We start from the raw sequence: 17,147 nt of genomic DNA, 5'->3' as shown, positions 1-17,147 counted from the left end.
AATCTGCTTTATAAGGTAGTGGTTTTTGCAATCGGACATATATATGGAAAGCATGATGTGGAAATGTATTTTTTTGTTAGTATGCGCTTTTCAGTTTGGGGGCGGTGATGTAATTTTTTTTTTTCCCAGATGATATCATAATTGTGTTAAATTCGATCCTGCAGTACTTAGTTTCTTTAGAAATCTTGATTTGCTGAACTGATTGAAATAGGATGAGTTGTGGACTATGCAAAGGGAGTGAAAATATTTGTCTTTTTCTGATGGAGATACAAGAAACATACAGAAATCAGAAAGCCAGAAGAGCTTACTTAACAGGAGGAAAACACTGAAAAGGAAGGAGCCCCTTAGAAGAGGAATGGACTATATGTGACCAACTCTTTCAAGATACTTTAGAAGAAATAGCTGACTTCAGCTGCCTTTTCTGATGCTGGATTTTTTTTAAGGCTCTTGGATCTCTGATTGCATGAATTTCTGCATGTAGAGCTACAGAGAGCACACATGCACTGATCCTTCCCTCAGAGCCACCTCCACATTAACTAGGGGTGGGAAGCCACGAGGATGTGTACGCAGCAGAGATAACTGCTAGTGCAAATATAGGTCAAAATGCATTTTTACATTTTTTACTGTAAATGTCAGTCGTCACATTTTTTGTATTCTGTATTGATTTTTATATGTAAAATAGCCTATGCCCAATAAAACAGATGCAGTGAAGTAAGGTTACCCTCTCCAACTACTCCTAGTGTAACAGGTCAAGTTATTTTCACGTGCTTTCCTATAACATTAGTTAGAAAACATACGCATTTTTCTGCTGACACCAGTCAATATTTTGGTCCATGACTATTCATAAAAAAAGTGCAACTTGTACATTTACCAGAGTTGTCTGGGGGTGAAGGGTAAAGGGGACAAGGCACAGAGCAGTTGTTTGACCTAGAAAGATCCTGACCTGCTGTTAAAGCGCATCCTAACACTGACCATCACGGGGTTGATTTCTGCCCTGGGCTTTTTCTTCTTCCTGTGCACTCAAAACACTTATTTTGGCCATCCTAAAACTGCACACCTTTCTACCGTGTTTCACTCGAGTGATTAAAAAATGACTCGTGAACTTAAAAAGAGCTTTGCAACCTGCGTGTAAGGCTCACGCTCCTGGACTGAAAGCCATCGCCGAGAACCCAACAAGCCTCCGCCGCACGGTGGGGTGGAGAACGAAGACAACAATCCCAGCCAATGTGTAACTAACCCTCACATACGTAAGCGGGAAGATGTGCAAGTGCTTTACTAACTAGTTGTGTAGTAGTTAGGTATTGGAGAAATTGCCTATTGCAATTTACATTGCCTTCAATACAGACAGGTCTTGTGTTTTCTATATAGTTAAGATGGGAGATAGTTGGTAAATATAACATCTCCGGAGAGTAAATATGTAGAGTTGAAGCGGGCCTGCTGCTAGTAATTGGTTTCCTTGACACATATGAAAGTATTTAACTTTTTGAAAGAGAGACAGCTTACTGCCCTTTTGTTTCTCCGAAGACAACCGCAAATCATCGAACATGCAGCATTTTCTATGGTTAAAAAAAAAAAGAAAATAAAACAATGACCTCTTTTAGCTAGTCGTGCAGAGCCCTTTCAGGGAGCAGAGCACAAACCTTCCTGCACAACCGTTGGACTTCGACCTGAGCTCTGCAGGGCAGAGCTATGTGCTGACACAGCAAAAGCCGTTCTAATGCCCAGAGTGCCAGTGACCCCCGTGCCACAGAACTGGCCGGTCACTTAAGGAAACTTTTCAAAACCCAGCTGGGAATCGGACTCACAGAGCTGCAGCAGCACAGGCACGAGGGGAACCAAACTTGGCCATAGGTGCTGAGAGAAACCAGAACTAATTTTTAGCGTCTGTTATCATAAAGGGGCAAGCATCCCCTGCGTGATCTCCCATTGCTTACACTCCTCGCCTAAAGTCGTTTTAACTGGGAGGGAGAAGGCGCAACGCATTGGCATCCTTCCCCAAATGCCAAAGTGAAACATCTTGTCCAGCTCTGCTGCCTTGTGTCCTTCTTCTCCCCGGAGGGATTCGCTCCTTGGGACAGGGCTTGGCCACCGCAGAAACACACACAAGCCATGCAAGAAAGAAAGAAAGAAAGAGAGCAGATACTGTACCAAAGGGCAGGGCACGCTCACCCTGTCCAGGCCTGGGAAACCTGGGTCCCTTTTGCTGCCTGCAATGCTACGATCTCCCTGTTTGAAAAAATAACTGCTTGTTGAGAATGGTAAAGGACACGGGAGTTACTCGAACAGACACGCAATGTTTCGGCAGAGGAGGACAGGTCTAGAACTTTACACCTCCATTTCTGATGACACAGCAAGTCAGCAGAGTGGTTTTATGGTAGGGAATTCACAGACACATAGTCTGTCATCTGGGAAAGATCTTTATACACAAACCAGAGATTCACGTTTGTAACAGCCTGTTGAAAAAGACGAGGGTTAAATCATGCAGCATGTTGAGGGAGGAAAGATGATCATCACAAACGAAAAAATTAATTGTAGTTCACATTCAATCTCCAAGCACAATAAAGCGTATTGACTGAAGGAGCTTTTTGCTGGTATAGCGGAGCCACACAACAGCTTTGATTGCCATAGCTGTGCTGATGGGGCGAGAAAAAGTCACACATTTAGAAAAGAAATGGGTTTGTTGGAGCATGTTGGAGCAGGTACCTGGCACTGTTAGTTAGGTGCAGCCGAACTAGGGGCTAACAGCTACATTTCAGTAGTTTTATTTCAATAGTTGATATGAATCACTCTTTCATCCTGCAGCCTCAAAGCACTTCAGGGAAGGGATCTCTGGTTTTAGTCTTTATATGAAAAATAATAATGAAAAGGAGGTAAATGTTACCAGACCAAGTAACTGCTTATAAACGAGTGTAGGTTTTTTTTTTTTCCTGGGCCCTATCAAAGGAATGAGATGTTCTGGAAGTGGACTTGGAAGATCCACCTTCCTCAGGCTCAAACACCCAGGAGTTTTCCTGGAAAGGCTCTTTGTGTACACGCTGCACGGCAGTGGCCCGGGATGTGTCTGAGAAGGGAGAGATCTGAGCTGTGAGCTGCTGTCTCAGGCAGAGAAACGGGGAGGGCTCTTCTCCCAGGGACACTTCTTGGTAGCCTGGAGAGCTCCAGCTCATACATCACTTACCTTTGGCAGTACTAAGATGTTAGCAACTCCCACCCGCTTCTCCACGCAGGGGAGAGCAGGCTGGGCTCATCCCCTGCTCGGTTTGCGGAGATGAAGGGATGGAGCTGACCTTGTTTTCAAACTGATTCCCATCCACTGCACTGAGTTACTCCCTGATTTCAAATGTACTCAAAAGCCAGGCCAGCAGCTTCACCAGGGCACGCTATCTCCTGAAGAGCGTTACTGAAGCCCATTGTTCCTGACTACAATAAGAAGGTCTTTACACAAAGATTCTTTATTTTTACTGCTGTGGCTTGCTCCCATCTGGCCAGTGAGGAGCCCTTACAGCGAGCAGTGAACTTCCAGCAGTGCAGATAAAACAAACCATTAGGAAAAGTGAGAAAACAATAACCATCTGCTCTGATTTACTGCAAAATAAAGAACTACCAAATCCTCCCTCTCTTTCCCTGGCTGCAAAGCTGCGTCTCCTTTTCAGTCCTGGCAACGCGTGCTTAGGGTGAGTGAAATAAAAGACGTACCACAGGACAAGGCTGATCCAGTCCGGGAGGGCCTGGTTCCCCCTTCTGCCCTTTGGCTCCTTTTCTCCCTGGTATTCCTCGCTCACCCTGTTGGCACAACAGGAAAATATCAGGAACAGGAGAGGAAACACCTTGGCTTTAAGTCGCACAGCACTTGCAGAGTCCCACACCTCAGCCAGAGTAGGGACGTTTGCACTACTGTAGCCTCAACTGACTAATTAAATCACTGCGAAAATCTTCAGTTAAAGCTGGGTGGAGATATTTTAATAGATAATTTTATAACAGAATGACTAAATGACCAGTTTCTGCTAGAAACCAGGCTGGTATCTGACAGTAAGTGGGAACCCCAGCTTCCAGCCGCTGCCCTGCGCTCAGCTGGGCTCCTGCCTCCGGCTGGGCACCCCTTTATTTAAGGATCCCTATAACAAAACCTTTGACTTGGATCCATTTTCAAGGTCTATAAACCAAAATTAGCAATTTCTTTGCAACTTGGAGCTGTCAGGCTGCTCCATTTCGCTACAATGGTTGTGCTGGGGGGAGATAGGCTTGCAGAAAGCACTTCCAAGTGGGTAGAAATGAACTGCATGTCCTGCCCTACACTGGGACCACGTAGATACTTGGGCCACAGAAAAGGCCTTACAGCAGCGACCTGAGAAACGCTGCCAGGCTGGAGAAGGAACCAGCACCCCGGGCAAGCACCGCTGCCTGCCAAAAAGAGCGGCCAGTCCTGCCCCCCCAAGCATCTCTACAGCCATAACCCACTCACCTTCTCGCCTCTTTCACTTCTCTCTCCTTTCTCTCCTCTGAGACCTGGGAAACCCTATCACAACAATTTTTAGGTGGGGTTAAATAAAAAAAAAAACAAAAAACAAACAGGTTTCCAAGTTTAGTGTGCAAGCATCCTGGCATCTCAGTTCAACATAAGCAATCCCCAGCGATCAAACCATCCTCCCATGGTGATGAATATGACATTTTCTTCCTGTTGACTAGGTATGCCAGCAATTTCTTGGGAAAGCTAGTGCTTTACCATACCCCACTAACATTACAGCTATTAGAGATTTTCATTTCACTGAATCCAATACAAATATTTTCAATTGGAAAGGGAAACCCCTGTGACATCTTTAGCTGAGCAGTTACTGCTGTGCAGTGGAAGTAGTCTGGCAGCTGGCCTGAATTAAGCCCTTTCCTACAGACATCATTCCACAGGCACCATGTTTAAGGCAGAGTAGTCTATACAGTGTTAGCTACACATTTTTCCAACAACCTCAAGCAATTTGATGGCCTTTACACGCGTGTTGTTCATGTTTCTATATATCACAATTTATGTTTTCCATACTCACATCCAATCCTGGCTCCCCTGGCTTTCCCTGCAGTTGTAAAAATAAAAATTAAGACATGCCGTATTGAGTTTCGCGTTGCAGGCAAACTTATATCCAGTTGGCGAATACTGTAATGACAGCATAGGCTCACCCAACAGCCCCAGGGGTTCGAGGAGAGCTCCTCGCCAAGCATCAGGATAGTGCAGGTAAGCCCAGCTCTGCAGTTCTGGCTGGACCCACCGTGGCAGGATTTTACAGCCCCTATTTTAGGATTACACCACACTTCACCGCTCCTTTCCCACACTGATAATTACCTTCTCTCCTTTGGTACCGGGTAAACCGATGAGCCCTGGAGCACCCGGGAGACCCTTAAAGAAAACAGGAACAAGGCATTGGGATAGTTGGTGTAAGGCGGGTTTCTGCTGATGGCCAGAAATGAGATATGCGAAAATGACTCACAGCGGGTCCAGCATCGCCGTGGTCCCCCTTCTCACCGCTGTCACCTTTTTCTCCCTTTGCCCCGTCCAAGCCCTGCAAAAACGAAATGGCATCAACCAAGAAGACCGGGCAGCTCTGCCCAGGACAGCCACCCCGTGCATCCACCGCCTCTTGGGATGCTTATACCTGCGCTGCTGTTAACATTTTCCTCTTGGCCGGCTCATGTAAGAAAATAGTTGAAAATACAGGTTTAAGCCTGTGGGTTTGGAAACCCTAACTCGCATGTGCCGCTGGCCCTCAGGACTCCGTGCTGGAGGAGGATTTAAGATTGTAAATGTGTTTGGAAGGAAAAATGGCTTGTTTTCCAAAACGCCAACTGCTGCACAGCACAACCCAGGGATGTGTTGTCAAACTGACAAAAAAATCAGTCCCCAGAGCTGACAGGCCTTTGTGAGCCTGTAAATAATGCACTGGCAGCCTGGAAACAGTGGGTGACATTTAATTTATTGACTTACTTTAGGCCCCTGGATTCCTGGAGGACCCTGTGGGAAAGACAATGGTGCATTTGAAAACCAGATTTTAAAAAACAAACCCCAAAGTTTGCTTCCCAAACCATTTCTTGCTCAAATTATGGGCTGACAATGGCCAAATATTTCTTTTCAAGGACAGGTGGCAGTTTATTTGGTTCTCCGACGTCAAGTCGGAGGGAAGGGGAACTGGAAGGGACCGCTTTGCGTAACAGGCAACAATAAAGCTCTGCAACATGAGCTTTGGGGAGCGAGCGCTGCGAGAGCTTTGCTGAAGCAAGTGACAGCAAGCTCCGGAGGGCGGCACGCTGCCACCACGGCCCTCCGAGCTCGGGCAGGGCTGGGGACACCTCCTGGGTTACGAATGCCACCTGGAAAGCTGCCTGGTTTTGAAGTGCGGTCTCTCAAGGTGCATCTTTGGGACACAGCAGAGGCATCCTGACCTTCCTGATGCACTCGGCAGCTCCTCAGCCTTTTGGAGCATCGTAGGTACCCAACACCTTAGACATCTGCATCAAAAACGCTCCGCACGTTCATCACCACCCGCATCCTCTCCCACTGCAGTTGACAGCAAAAAACTATGGCAAATTTATGGGAATACAGGCACCATTGTGGTGGGGAACAGGTTTTCCCATCCCACAAGGTTTTATCTTTTCCCCATCCCAAGGAACAGCTTGGTTATTTGCAAAACATGCCACAAATGCTGATGTACTCTCCTAAATCAGGTGCTTCCATCTCTCCAACAGGAGCACCCAGTGCTGTAGCTCGTCCCTCATTTTTTTCCTGGATTCACAGCAGCCCACAACGATTAAACAGAGCAAGCCACCCTTGTCCTCAACTAATCACATGCAATAACAAATCTGCGGCAATGCTCAAAGAGCCTCTTTCCAGAGTCCTACCATAGGGCCGGGTAATCCGGGGGGTCCAGGCTCAGGTATGATCTGCAGAAGGGAATTAAATGGCGTGTTAATGGGGCTGGGCACAGAGAGAAAACAGTTTGGGAATGGAAACCTCACATGGCCCAGAATCATGATTTAATACTCTCTGATTTAATGGCTTTAATCAAAATATCTGCTAATCAAAGAGCTGCTTTAGGACTTATAAACAAATGAGTCTTAATAAGCACATGAATCAAGATAGCCTCTGAAATGAGAAATGTAACCCACACTACTCAGGGTATTTGCCAGTCGCAAAATGGATGTAATGGAAAATGATGCCATTTTGTGTACAGACTGGAGGAAACCAGACTTTTTGATTAAAAAAAAACCAAACAAAAAACCCCAAAAAACCAGAACAAAATTAGAGCTCTCATGTCATTAATAAAAAGCTATCAAAACCCACCACCACTTCTTTTTTTAAGCAAAAGGAATGAATAAGTTAAAAAGGATGCAGAAATCCTATAAAACTGCAAGGAGCCTGATATGTTTTTTAGAACAAAATATAATTATAACAGCAGCGTCCAGTATCTCAACCATCAATGCAAAATCTAAAGTAACTTTGTGGTGCCGAGTATGCAAACTGTTCTTCCTTAACAAATAAACCCCATTTAGATGCATCTGAAAGTTTCCGTAGAAAGCAGTTGGGTTTTGTTCCCCTCTGCTACATTGATGAATATGAGACTGGTGGCTCCAGCCTGCACACCCCGATTTCGCCTGACCCCACATTGTGGAAGAGGTTTTATGTTCCCAGGATCTTACATGATTATTCTGCAAACATGGTGACCCGGTGTCTCCTTTTTCTCCTTTGTCTCCTTTTGGCCCTTCTGCTCCCTAAAAGATAACAGTGTAATGCCAATATGGTAAATCTTCCAGGAAAGCAAAACCAAGAGAAAAATACATTTGTCTTCCCGTAAGCTCCAGCCTTGGGTCAAGCAAAGCTCATGTTCATCCCCAGGGGACTTTGAGAAAAGATTTTCTCCTTTTGCTACCAGCTTAGATCACCTTCTGAATAAGCCGTTATTATCATCATTAGCAAAGAAAATTTAAAGCTCCCACATCCTCCCGCTCCGCAGTAACATGGTGCGGACAGGCCATTGCTTAAATCCGGCCATATTCCGAGCATTTGCAGAAATCAATACGTTAAAGAACCAAGCAGCGGACGTACCGGTGGACCCGCTAAGCCCATTTCTCCTGTCTCTCCTTTCTGTCCCGCGATTCCTACGCTGCCCTGGTCACCCTTTGCTCCTTTGGGACCCTGGAAGTTTACAGAAAACAACTTGCTTAGGAGAAAACCATTAAATCCCCCACAACAGCCATTTCTGCCTTTCCGCTGTTTCTCTCCATATCGCAGCACGAGCTCACAAAAACGTGTTTTAACATTAAAACTTACATATGGCAATTTTGCGGGCGCAGCAGAATTTGGCTGGGCTGTAGCAGGGATTGCAGCCAGTTAGGGTTGGGAAGGTTTATGACAAAATTTGAGACAGTGTCTGATGAACCACTCGTAAAAGGAGCCCCTTTAACTCAGCAGACATGACCATGAGCAGCATCTGCGCACTCAGAGCACAGGGCCATAGGCAAAGGGCAATTAATTCAAGGAGATGCAGCTGAACATTACAGGGCAGGAGCTTGCTCCTGGCAGGCTGAGATTTACTTTTCACAGCAACAGCTCTCACAGACACACAAGTAAACTCCTTTTTAACTCAGCTCCTGCGAGGTCTCGCTCCTGCCATGCCCTGCGTACCTTTTCACCGTCCAGTCCAGGTGGACCCGGCAAGCCCAGCTCTCCCTGAAGCGACACAAAGAAAGGGGAGCCCACGGTAAGTTAAATCAAAAAATCATCTCAGGAAAGCATTTTGCAAGGAAATGAGTTATTCACGTGTATCAGCTAGTTGTGGTTATGGGTTTGGCATTGCCAGGGTCAGGAGCAGCAGCAAGGAGGTTTCAGTGATGTGCCAGCATTACCGGCTCAGCTGGATTTGGGCAGTATGGTGACCTCGAGAGGCACCGAAATCCTGCCCCATCCCGAGAGATGCTTTTCTGTAGGTTAAATTCTTCTCTTATAGAAACTACAGCTGACTGTAGGTTACCGGCTATTGCTTGTGAAGCGGGAGGACAGGAGTCCCGCTTGGATGCGGTGCCGGGGCAGTAAGTGGGACAGGGGGCAGGCGGGACGGAGGGCGGCTCGGCACAGCCTTTGGGACTGCCGGCCCTTCTCCACAACTGCTTCTCCCATTTCCTTCTGCCTCCTGCCACATGCAGTGAGGAAGTCTCGGAGGGGCTGGGATTTCACCCATCAGGTGTGGGACTGGGAGCAGATTTGTTTCTGGGACAGCATCCTCCAAAGTCTCGGAGGGGCTGGGATTTCACCCATCAGGTGTGGGATTGGGAGCAGATTCGTTTCTGGGACAGCATCCTCCAGAAGAGGCTGGAGACCAGAGAGAGGTCAACAAAACTTCGGCTTTTGTGTGAAAACCTCCTTTTTCAGCCCAAGAAAGTGTTAAATAGCATTTCCTTTACCACACGTAGTCTCAAGCCCCACAGCCAGCATCACTTGCCTTATTTTGGCTTGGGAAACACTTGCTACATAGAGAGCTGCTAACGACCACATCGCTCTCTAGGAAACAAGGTCTGCATGGCAGAGGTTGGGCTCACCTTGGGACCTGGAGCACCCTGGGGGCCCGGTGGCCCTGGGGGACCTGGCGAACCCTGAAACACAGCAAACAAAACGGGTGTGAGCATGACTAATATTAAAGCATGCTGTCCTCATGCTGCTGGGGATGAGCTGGGAGAAGCTCCCAACCATGATCTACAACAGACACTTGAGGGACTGGGGTTGCCCAAACACCATGATGAGCTCAGCTGACACAAAGCCACCCAAGGGCCCCTCTGGCACAGGGGATGCAAAAGAAAACACAGCCAGAGCTAGCCGGGTGTACAGGTGCAGAAGTACGTGTATTAAGAGGCAAAATGCCTTTACTGGAGATGTGGCCCCAGATCTGGTGGTCTCTTTTTGCACGCTTCCAGCTCCAGCCAGCCAGCCTGGGGAGAAGCATCCTGCTGAAAACAGCAACAACCAGCCAGGGAGGTGCAATTAAAGAGGGGAAACGAAGGAGTTTGTGTGAGCGCTAACAGCAGGAAAACTTGCACGCTTAAATAATCTGTTTTTCCTGGGCACTGCTGGGTGTGGAGACCATGATCTGCCTTGAGATGAACAAATATTTTTCAACTTGCAAATTATCTCAAACAGCAAAACGCATGGTCTCGCTCAGCTGAAAAACAAAACGGCATCATATCCTCAAGCACCTTTTTCCATGAGTGCATACTCAGATACTGTTACATTTAATCACACTGGAAGCCACGTAGAGCCAGCCCTTTCCAAAGCACTGTCCATGAGATGGGTCAGCACGCAAACACTGAAAACAGCTCATAAGCAGGAAAATGGCAAAGTTAGGGAGGTTCAATGACGTGCCCCTCGGCAATCTCCGCATGCAGCACAGGGGAGAGGGTCTGGGCCCAGCAGATGAAGCCTCCAGACGTTTGATGGAGCCTCTCCAACCACTGCACTCCACAAACTCCACTCACAAAGCTGCATGCCGCGCAGACATCTGGCAAACGGTAATTACCATCACTTTGTGTATCCCTGCAGCCTGTTATAAAACAATTAGGATGGTTCTCAAATATATCTGTAATTAAGTATTTATTCTATTCGGCTTCTTTCATCTTAACAAAAATGGTAGAGCATTGTTCGGTCAGGCAGATTAGGGCTTGGGCACAGTTTCCCTTCCTCCCGCATCCCGACCGCTGCTTGCAGAGAAAACCGCTCCAGAGGATGCGCGGTGAAAATCGCAGCTCCGCACCATGCCGTGGGAATAACACCCCGCAGCCAGCAGTGTTTAAGCTGTAATTTGGCTGCTCGCACTCATTGCGTCGGGTGTTTATATGTCACGGGCTGTGTCAGGTTGCTTTTACCTGCAGAATATTAACTCGCGTCCCACAGCCGGATCCCACGAGCCTGGTACCCAGCCTGAGTTTACAGCCTCAAGTTTTGCCACTCTTTTGCTGGTACATCCCAAATATCCTCAGCTCCCAGATGCAATAAGCTCTTCCCTCCCAGCCAGCTCTGTGCTGAGACCGAGATCTCAGGAAGGAGATATAGGACAGGGACAGACACAATGCCACAACGTCACCGTGGCAAAGCTTGGCAGTTTTCCAGTCCTTTCCCATTAACCCGCAGGAACTGACATGGCCATGGTGCGACTTACCTTGAGCGCATCCAGGATTCGGCCATCGTAGTCGATCACTACGGTGTCACCCTGTTCCCCTTTCAGGCCGGGGGGACCCTGCAACCGGGGACGAATCCTATTTAGTTTTTGCAGCATGTGAGAAGCAGGTGGTACGAAAGCAAAGACCTGACACCCAGGTGTTTGGGGATTCTCGCCTTACAAACACCATCGATTTAATCAATTCCTAGTCTGACAGCTGTAACCGTCACCCAGCCAAACCTCAGAAGGGCATCAATTTGTGTAACAGAGAAGTGCATAGAAATCCTCACTTCATTATCACTATTCACAGCTTCCCTCTTGCAAAAAAAGGGTCACAGGATGATCACTTTGCTAAGAAAATTGGATTTTGATTGCATTTCCCAGAGCTATCTCCCATGGCAGCATTCAGTACCTACATAATGATTTGTTTAAACATGGACCATCTCTATTTTCTAGCACTGAATGATCCTGAGGCAATTCAACCACATACTAAGCAGAAAGAGGTGGTGGGGAACAGCTCAGGTCAAGGCAAATACACAACTCCAAACTGAAAAAGAAAAAACCCTGAACATCCATACCCGGGGTCCAATGGAGCCAATTCCTCCCTTCTCACCAGGTTCACCCTGAAAATCAAAATCACATTTTTGGTTCAAAGAGACCAAGGAAAATATAGGATATTTATCTTAAAAATACTGTAACTATATGAGATGCCAAGATATAGTTTAGATTAGGAAAAGTATGGCACCAACAAGGAAAGCAAAAAAAAAATAGATTTGACTTCAGAGCAAACATTTTGCAAAAAATAACATTGGTGTGAGCTAGTTGACAGTAAGAAAATGTCTCATCGCAGAGGGAGCAGAGTGGCCTGCTCGGGGCCGAGCTGCCCGTAACGGCGATGTGCCGTGCCGCTCTCCGGCTCCGCTGCCCGTGCTGAGCGTGCCAAGCTCTGGCTCTTTGTGCTGAAGTTTCACATAGCCCTCTCTTTGCTTTAGGCTGAATTTTGCGTGTGGAAAGTTTCAGCTGACACTTTTAAACCATTTTCAAGGACGAGTTTAAGGAAAATGCCTGTGCCAAATTCCCCCCACCCCCCTTTTTTTTTTCCCTTTTTTTTTTTTTTTTAAATTGTGAAGTTTTGGAAAGCTGTAGCACTCTCACAGTGGTGACCTAAAATTCAGTTCAGTATTCAAAAACGTACCTTTCGCCATACCCATGGAAATCCATTTGTTGGCCAAATTAAAGCTCTCCAAAAAGTAAAAAAAATGGTATAAACACATTCTTTCTCCATAAGAAAACTCAATTCAGCAGATCCCAGAGGGAACAAACCAGCACTGCTGCTATGGTCTTAGAAAAAAAATGGCTAAGGGTCACCTGAGCCCACGTTTCTCCATCATATACAGTTTCTTGCCCAACAAGGAGCCACAACTGTTTGATATAGAAAGCATGACTGGATACAGATCATACTAAGTAAGAAGCAGCTGAGGGGGAAAATAACAGCCCACAAATGCTGTCCGGGTCTCATCATCACCACTTAACATATCGAGAGTGTCTTATTGCATTTCTTGGCAGTTAGGAAGGTCCGTAGAATAGGACGGCACTTAAGTGCTCTAGGCTTTGAGGTGATACTGCAGCCATCAATACATCGGATCAAAATGTGATCAGAGGTTTAGCTCTCTTGGGGAAAAGGAGGCAATTCAATGAAAAACATGCAAGGAGACGATTTTAAAAACTCTTACACTGTTCTCCGCTGGAATCCAGCTGTCATCACCACAAAAAGGTAAAATACTTAACATCCCCCTGTTTTATCTCAGTTTGGGCATTTTATGAGCCTTTTAGAAGGCAAAGGCCTAAAACACCTACTCAGCTGAAACCCTCTGCCTGAAGAGGGCTGTGCCCAGCTTCCCGGCTAATGGACTTTTATTTACCTTGGGTCCTGGCAAGCCATCTGTGCCGTTCTCTCCCTTGGGACCCACGCTTCCTTTTTCTCCCTGAAAACAAGACAATTTTGATAAACGTTATACGGGTAGGACGGAGAGCAGATTTCTTCAGGTGATAATTTTCTTGCTTTAGCTTTACTTTTACATACATGAATGAGCAAAGCTCCGCTTCTAGCCTGAAATACATCACGTTGCCTAGGTGCACAAGGGGAGTCTTTGAGATAAAAATGAAGCTTTCAGGCTTAACAGTTGGGCTGCGGGTGGTATGTTCAGCCATAAAGTTAGCCCCAAAATCGCAGGACCTGGAGAAGGCTCCCGCGGAGAGCCTGCTGCACCCTGATCTGGGCAGCACAAACCCACGTCCCGAACCCCCGCTCCGGGCCACCCGCAGCAACACTCCCCAATTCACTTCTGCAAGGGGAGCCTCTAAAAAGCAATTCTCTGCCAAAGCCAACAGGTTGCATTTGCAAACTTCTTCTGGGCAGAGCTACCGTGGCAGAGGGGTGGGTTATGCTTCTCTTTCTCTTTTTTTTTGTTCTTTTTCCATGTCAGGGGAGAAATGTGCTTCTCTATCTGCCCCAACTGTGATACTGTGCCAAGAACCCAGATAGCAAAAGGCGCTGCCAAGCACATACGTTGGATGGACACAGAGCAGAACATACCTTAGGGCCCATAAGTCCTGGTTCCCCAGGGATCCCATCATCACCCTGATGAAATAAAATATAAAAGGTGAAATACAACGAGCTCTTACACATGTATCATGAGGATCCAACACGTCATATGACCCCACTGAGTGTCACTGATCCCACCGAGACCCACACAGGTTTGCAGGAGGCCAGGGGAAAGCTGCAGCAAGGAGCCCAGGAGGCTCCAGCATGGTCCCCTGCTCCCGGGGAGGTGGATGGGCATCTCCCAGCATTTACCTACAGCAGACCCTGGGGAAGGTGCTCTCCCACCTTTAACAGAAATTAGGTATTTAATCCATTTGGGCTTTTTGGATCCCAAAGACCTCCTGCAAGCTGCCACTCATCTTCATGGACTTCCATCACAAGCCACCAGCACACCCATCTGCCAGGAGGAGATTCTTGTTTCACTTGTTTTACTCCAGGAGAACAATGAAGCGTGACCACTTCATAGGTGCTGAAGAGGTTAATTTTACTGGCCAGTTATGAAATTTTTTAAGCCAAATTCTGGCCTGAAAAACACCCATGGCCACGCCTGTTTTGGGGCAAAGCAGTAAGAGGGAAACGCTGGGCCCTGTCAGCGCTTCAGCTTCAGTTAAAGGCAGTGATTTATCCACTACTGGATGGCACCACCAGAAGAAAACGTGGAGAGCTTGGACATGTGCATCTCCCGCAGTCTTCAACGCCTGACCCAAGCAGCGTGCCTGTCCTTAAAAGAGTGGGCAATCCCCACGAGACCGAGGTGCTGCCTGGCGACCCCCACCCCAGGAACCTCAAACCCAGCCCAGGGGCCCCTGGACAGATAAAAGCCTCCAGGCACTTCCCGGTTCAGCCTGAATTATTGGAGGGAAAGGGCTCAAGACCTACTGCTTTGTTTGGCATTTGCTATTTTATTCTTTGTCTGTTGGGCAGATGTGATTGCAGCTTCTGGCTTGCTTGTGGTAATGAAATCCAGGCTGAAGGCACAGCCGTGCCCATGCCTCAGGGTCTCATGTGTGAGAAACCCTGGGGAACAAAAGGAAGGGCTCGGTATGGACAGCCACAGCTTCATCAGTCTCTGGCAATGGTTTCCTTAGTTGAGCACCAAGTAATGCAAAGGAGAAAGAAAAAAATAAAAATAAAAAAAATCACCATTTTACCTTTTTGCCTTGGATGCCAGGCTCACCCTTCAACAGCAACACACACAGAGGAGAAAGAAGTTTAGGGACATAACAGAAAATAAGACCAATTGTATAGATAGTCAAAATTAATTGTAAAACTAAAATACTTGGCTTGTGTTGATCATCTTTATCCTCCTCAAATGCAAGAAAGCACATTCCCACAGTACACCAGTGTCCAGCCCCTCGTGGCTCCCTCCACTCCCATTTCAAGGTTTTAACATGGGCAGTGGGTGTGATACTGAGTAGGAGACAACATTCAGACATTTGCAGCTCCAAGTCAATGGCTAACATGATACCTTAGAAATTTTGTATCTGATATATACAGATGAGTGCAAGTCCAGTGCAAAATACCTATGTTCTTCTCCACTCCCATTACCCAGCAATATTTCAAGAATTCATATTAAAATTAGACAGATAAGAAATTACTTATTACCCACCTTTGGTCCAGGAGGTCCCCTGGCACCCTGTTGAATGTAAGAGTAGTTGGTATACTTGTTTGACAATAGCATATAACAGCATAAAAACATTTCCAAGAGTACTTAAATTCCCATGAAAAAAAATGACATGATACCAACTTCTCATCTTCCCTTACAAATATAGCCATAAGTTCTCTGTGCTCTCAGTAAATAATAAATATTCTTTTACAGCTGGTGTATTTTATGTATAACGAGCACCTTTTTATCCAACCTAGACCTTAGTGAATTGGAGTTACAATGCCAGGAGGCTTCAGAGGGGCAGCAGTGGGGATACAGGAGCAGTACATCCCTCCAGAGGAGCCAAGGGGACAAACACTGGCCTCTTCTCCCCAGGGCACAGGTACCCCTGGACAAACACCCATTTTAGGGTATCTATAATCTCCCGTGGGGTTTTTTTTGCCTCCGTAAGCAATGACAGAAAACCACTTGCTGCAGCGAGCTGAAGGGTGATGTAAAGCGAGAGGCACGCACACACGGATGCTTCTGGGCAATACTAACCACGAGGCCATCCTCTCCCGGCTCGCCTTTGAAACCCTGCAAAAATAAAAAGGCCCACATTGAAACTATTACCCCTCATTCTCCAAAATGCTCAGCAGTAAGGAGAATGTTCAGCAGCATTACATTTTAGCCTTTTTTTTTTTTTTTATTAAATAAATTGCTGGTGATCTGGAGATTTGCAACAGGTCATCCGAAGGCTACAGATTGGGGAAGAGATCTCCTCCGGGCTCTCTGAATGACAACCAGCACCTGCAAATACACGCTCCGGGTCCAGCTCTTTGCTCCGAAATTGAAGATGGAAGGTCCCCCTCCTGCTCCCTTGGCCCCATGCCCCAAAGTTTTGCTGTACGAGCAGCCACCGGAGCCCAACTGCTGGCCCAGGCTGGGGACCCAGCGGTTGGGGTGGCAGCACCGGTGAAGGGGACACCCTTCACCCTCCTCTCCCTCGCTGGGGTGGGAACTGCCCGGCCCGTGCTCGCTGTGCATCTCCCGTCCTTACAGGGGGGCCTGAAGGTCCTCTTGGGCCATCTTTTCCCGTGTCACCAGGAGGCCCCCGGGCACCTGGGGGTCCTGGAGGACCAGGGGGACCAGTGGCTCCATCTCGACCTTGATCACCCTGGAAGAAGTTCACACAGACATGGTGAGATGAAGTGGCGTTGGCAAGCAGTGGCCACGAGGTGCCCGCGATGCATGCACCGCATCCCTTGGCCATCAGCACGCTGGCCTCTGCTATCCCAGAGGAATTTAATTACAGCTTCCAACTGGGAAGGCTGGAAGCGAGCTCATGGCCGATTCACGCCCTTTGGGTCTGGTTCCTTAATGAGGATTTTGCCCAATGCCTTCCAACGAGGTTTTATCTCATTAAGCCTTGCCCAGCGACTCTCCGTGGAAACCACCAATTTGACAGTACCCAGAAATAACCCAGTCCCAACAACATGCCGGCCCAGAGCATGCACACACTTCATAGCTTAGTGCACCACACCAAAATAAACACACACACACACAAAAGTAGCGCTTAGTGGAACCCTTTAAATACAGCCAAGGTCATATATAAACATCCAGCGTAGCTCACACCCTGCATCGCTTGGATGCAAAAAAAAAAAAAGCAGGAGCTGTATCTCCGTGTGATTGTGAAGGTTTGGTAGGTGCCCGCTCCGGAGGTGAGCGCCCCATGGGGCTTCGCCACCCAGTTATCGGCTCCGGACCCCCCGCC

The 17,147-nt window shown here is 47.3% G+C and overlaps 2 protein-coding genes across 5 annotated transcripts in view; one reads left to right on the top strand and one right to left on the bottom strand.

The window, feature by feature from the left end:
- The window catches only part of HNRNPAB (heterogeneous nuclear ribonucleoprotein A/B), a 31,450-nt gene extending 30,717 nt beyond the window's left edge, over positions 1-733 (top strand). For 2 of the 4 annotated variants that reach the window (XM_069772585.1, XM_069772581.1), the window contains one exon: positions 267-733. The gene's annotated coding sequence lies outside the window, so the exon portion shown is untranslated. Of the gene's footprint in view, positions 1-129 lie in introns of all 4 variants that reach the window. The other 2 variants (XM_069772586.1, XM_069772582.1) reach the window with 1 other exon arrangement.
- The window catches only part of COL23A1 (collagen type XXIII alpha 1 chain), a 201,516-nt gene that overhangs the window by 10,222 nt on the left and 174,147 nt on the right, over positions 1-17,147 (bottom strand). Inside the window, exons 10-28 of the mRNA XM_069772593.1 lie at positions 16,434-16,550; positions 15,935-15,970; positions 15,398-15,424; positions 14,940-14,966; positions 13,780-13,824; positions 13,106-13,168; positions 11,762-11,806; positions 11,184-11,261; positions 9,574-9,627; positions 8,663-8,707; positions 8,084-8,173; positions 7,678-7,749; positions 6,880-6,921; positions 5,969-5,995; positions 5,475-5,546; positions 5,330-5,383; positions 5,037-5,063; positions 4,463-4,516; positions 3,697-3,783 (exon numbers count right to left, since the gene is read on the bottom strand). Of these exons, the coding sequence (XP_069628694.1) occupies positions 3,697-3,783; positions 4,463-4,516; positions 5,037-5,063; positions 5,330-5,383; positions 5,475-5,546; positions 5,969-5,995; positions 6,880-6,921; positions 7,678-7,749; positions 8,084-8,173; positions 8,663-8,707; positions 9,574-9,627; positions 11,184-11,261; positions 11,762-11,806; positions 13,106-13,168; positions 13,780-13,824; positions 14,940-14,966; positions 15,398-15,424; positions 15,935-15,970; positions 16,434-16,550 (1,062 nt within the window). The remainder of the gene's footprint in view (positions 1-3,696; positions 3,784-4,462; positions 4,517-5,036; positions 5,064-5,329; positions 5,384-5,474; positions 5,547-5,968; positions 5,996-6,879; positions 6,922-7,677; positions 7,750-8,083; positions 8,174-8,662; positions 8,708-9,573; positions 9,628-11,183; positions 11,262-11,761; positions 11,807-13,105; positions 13,169-13,779; positions 13,825-14,939; positions 14,967-15,397; positions 15,425-15,934; positions 15,971-16,433; positions 16,551-17,147) is intronic.

The sequence above is a fragment of the Haliaeetus albicilla genome, chromosome 27 (genome assembly GCF_947461875.1).
Source record: "Haliaeetus albicilla chromosome 27, bHalAlb1.1, whole genome shotgun sequence".
Classification (NCBI taxonomy): Eukaryota; Metazoa; Chordata; class Aves; order Accipitriformes; family Accipitridae; genus Haliaeetus; species Haliaeetus albicilla.
This window is presented reverse-complemented; position numbering and strand designations above follow the sequence as displayed.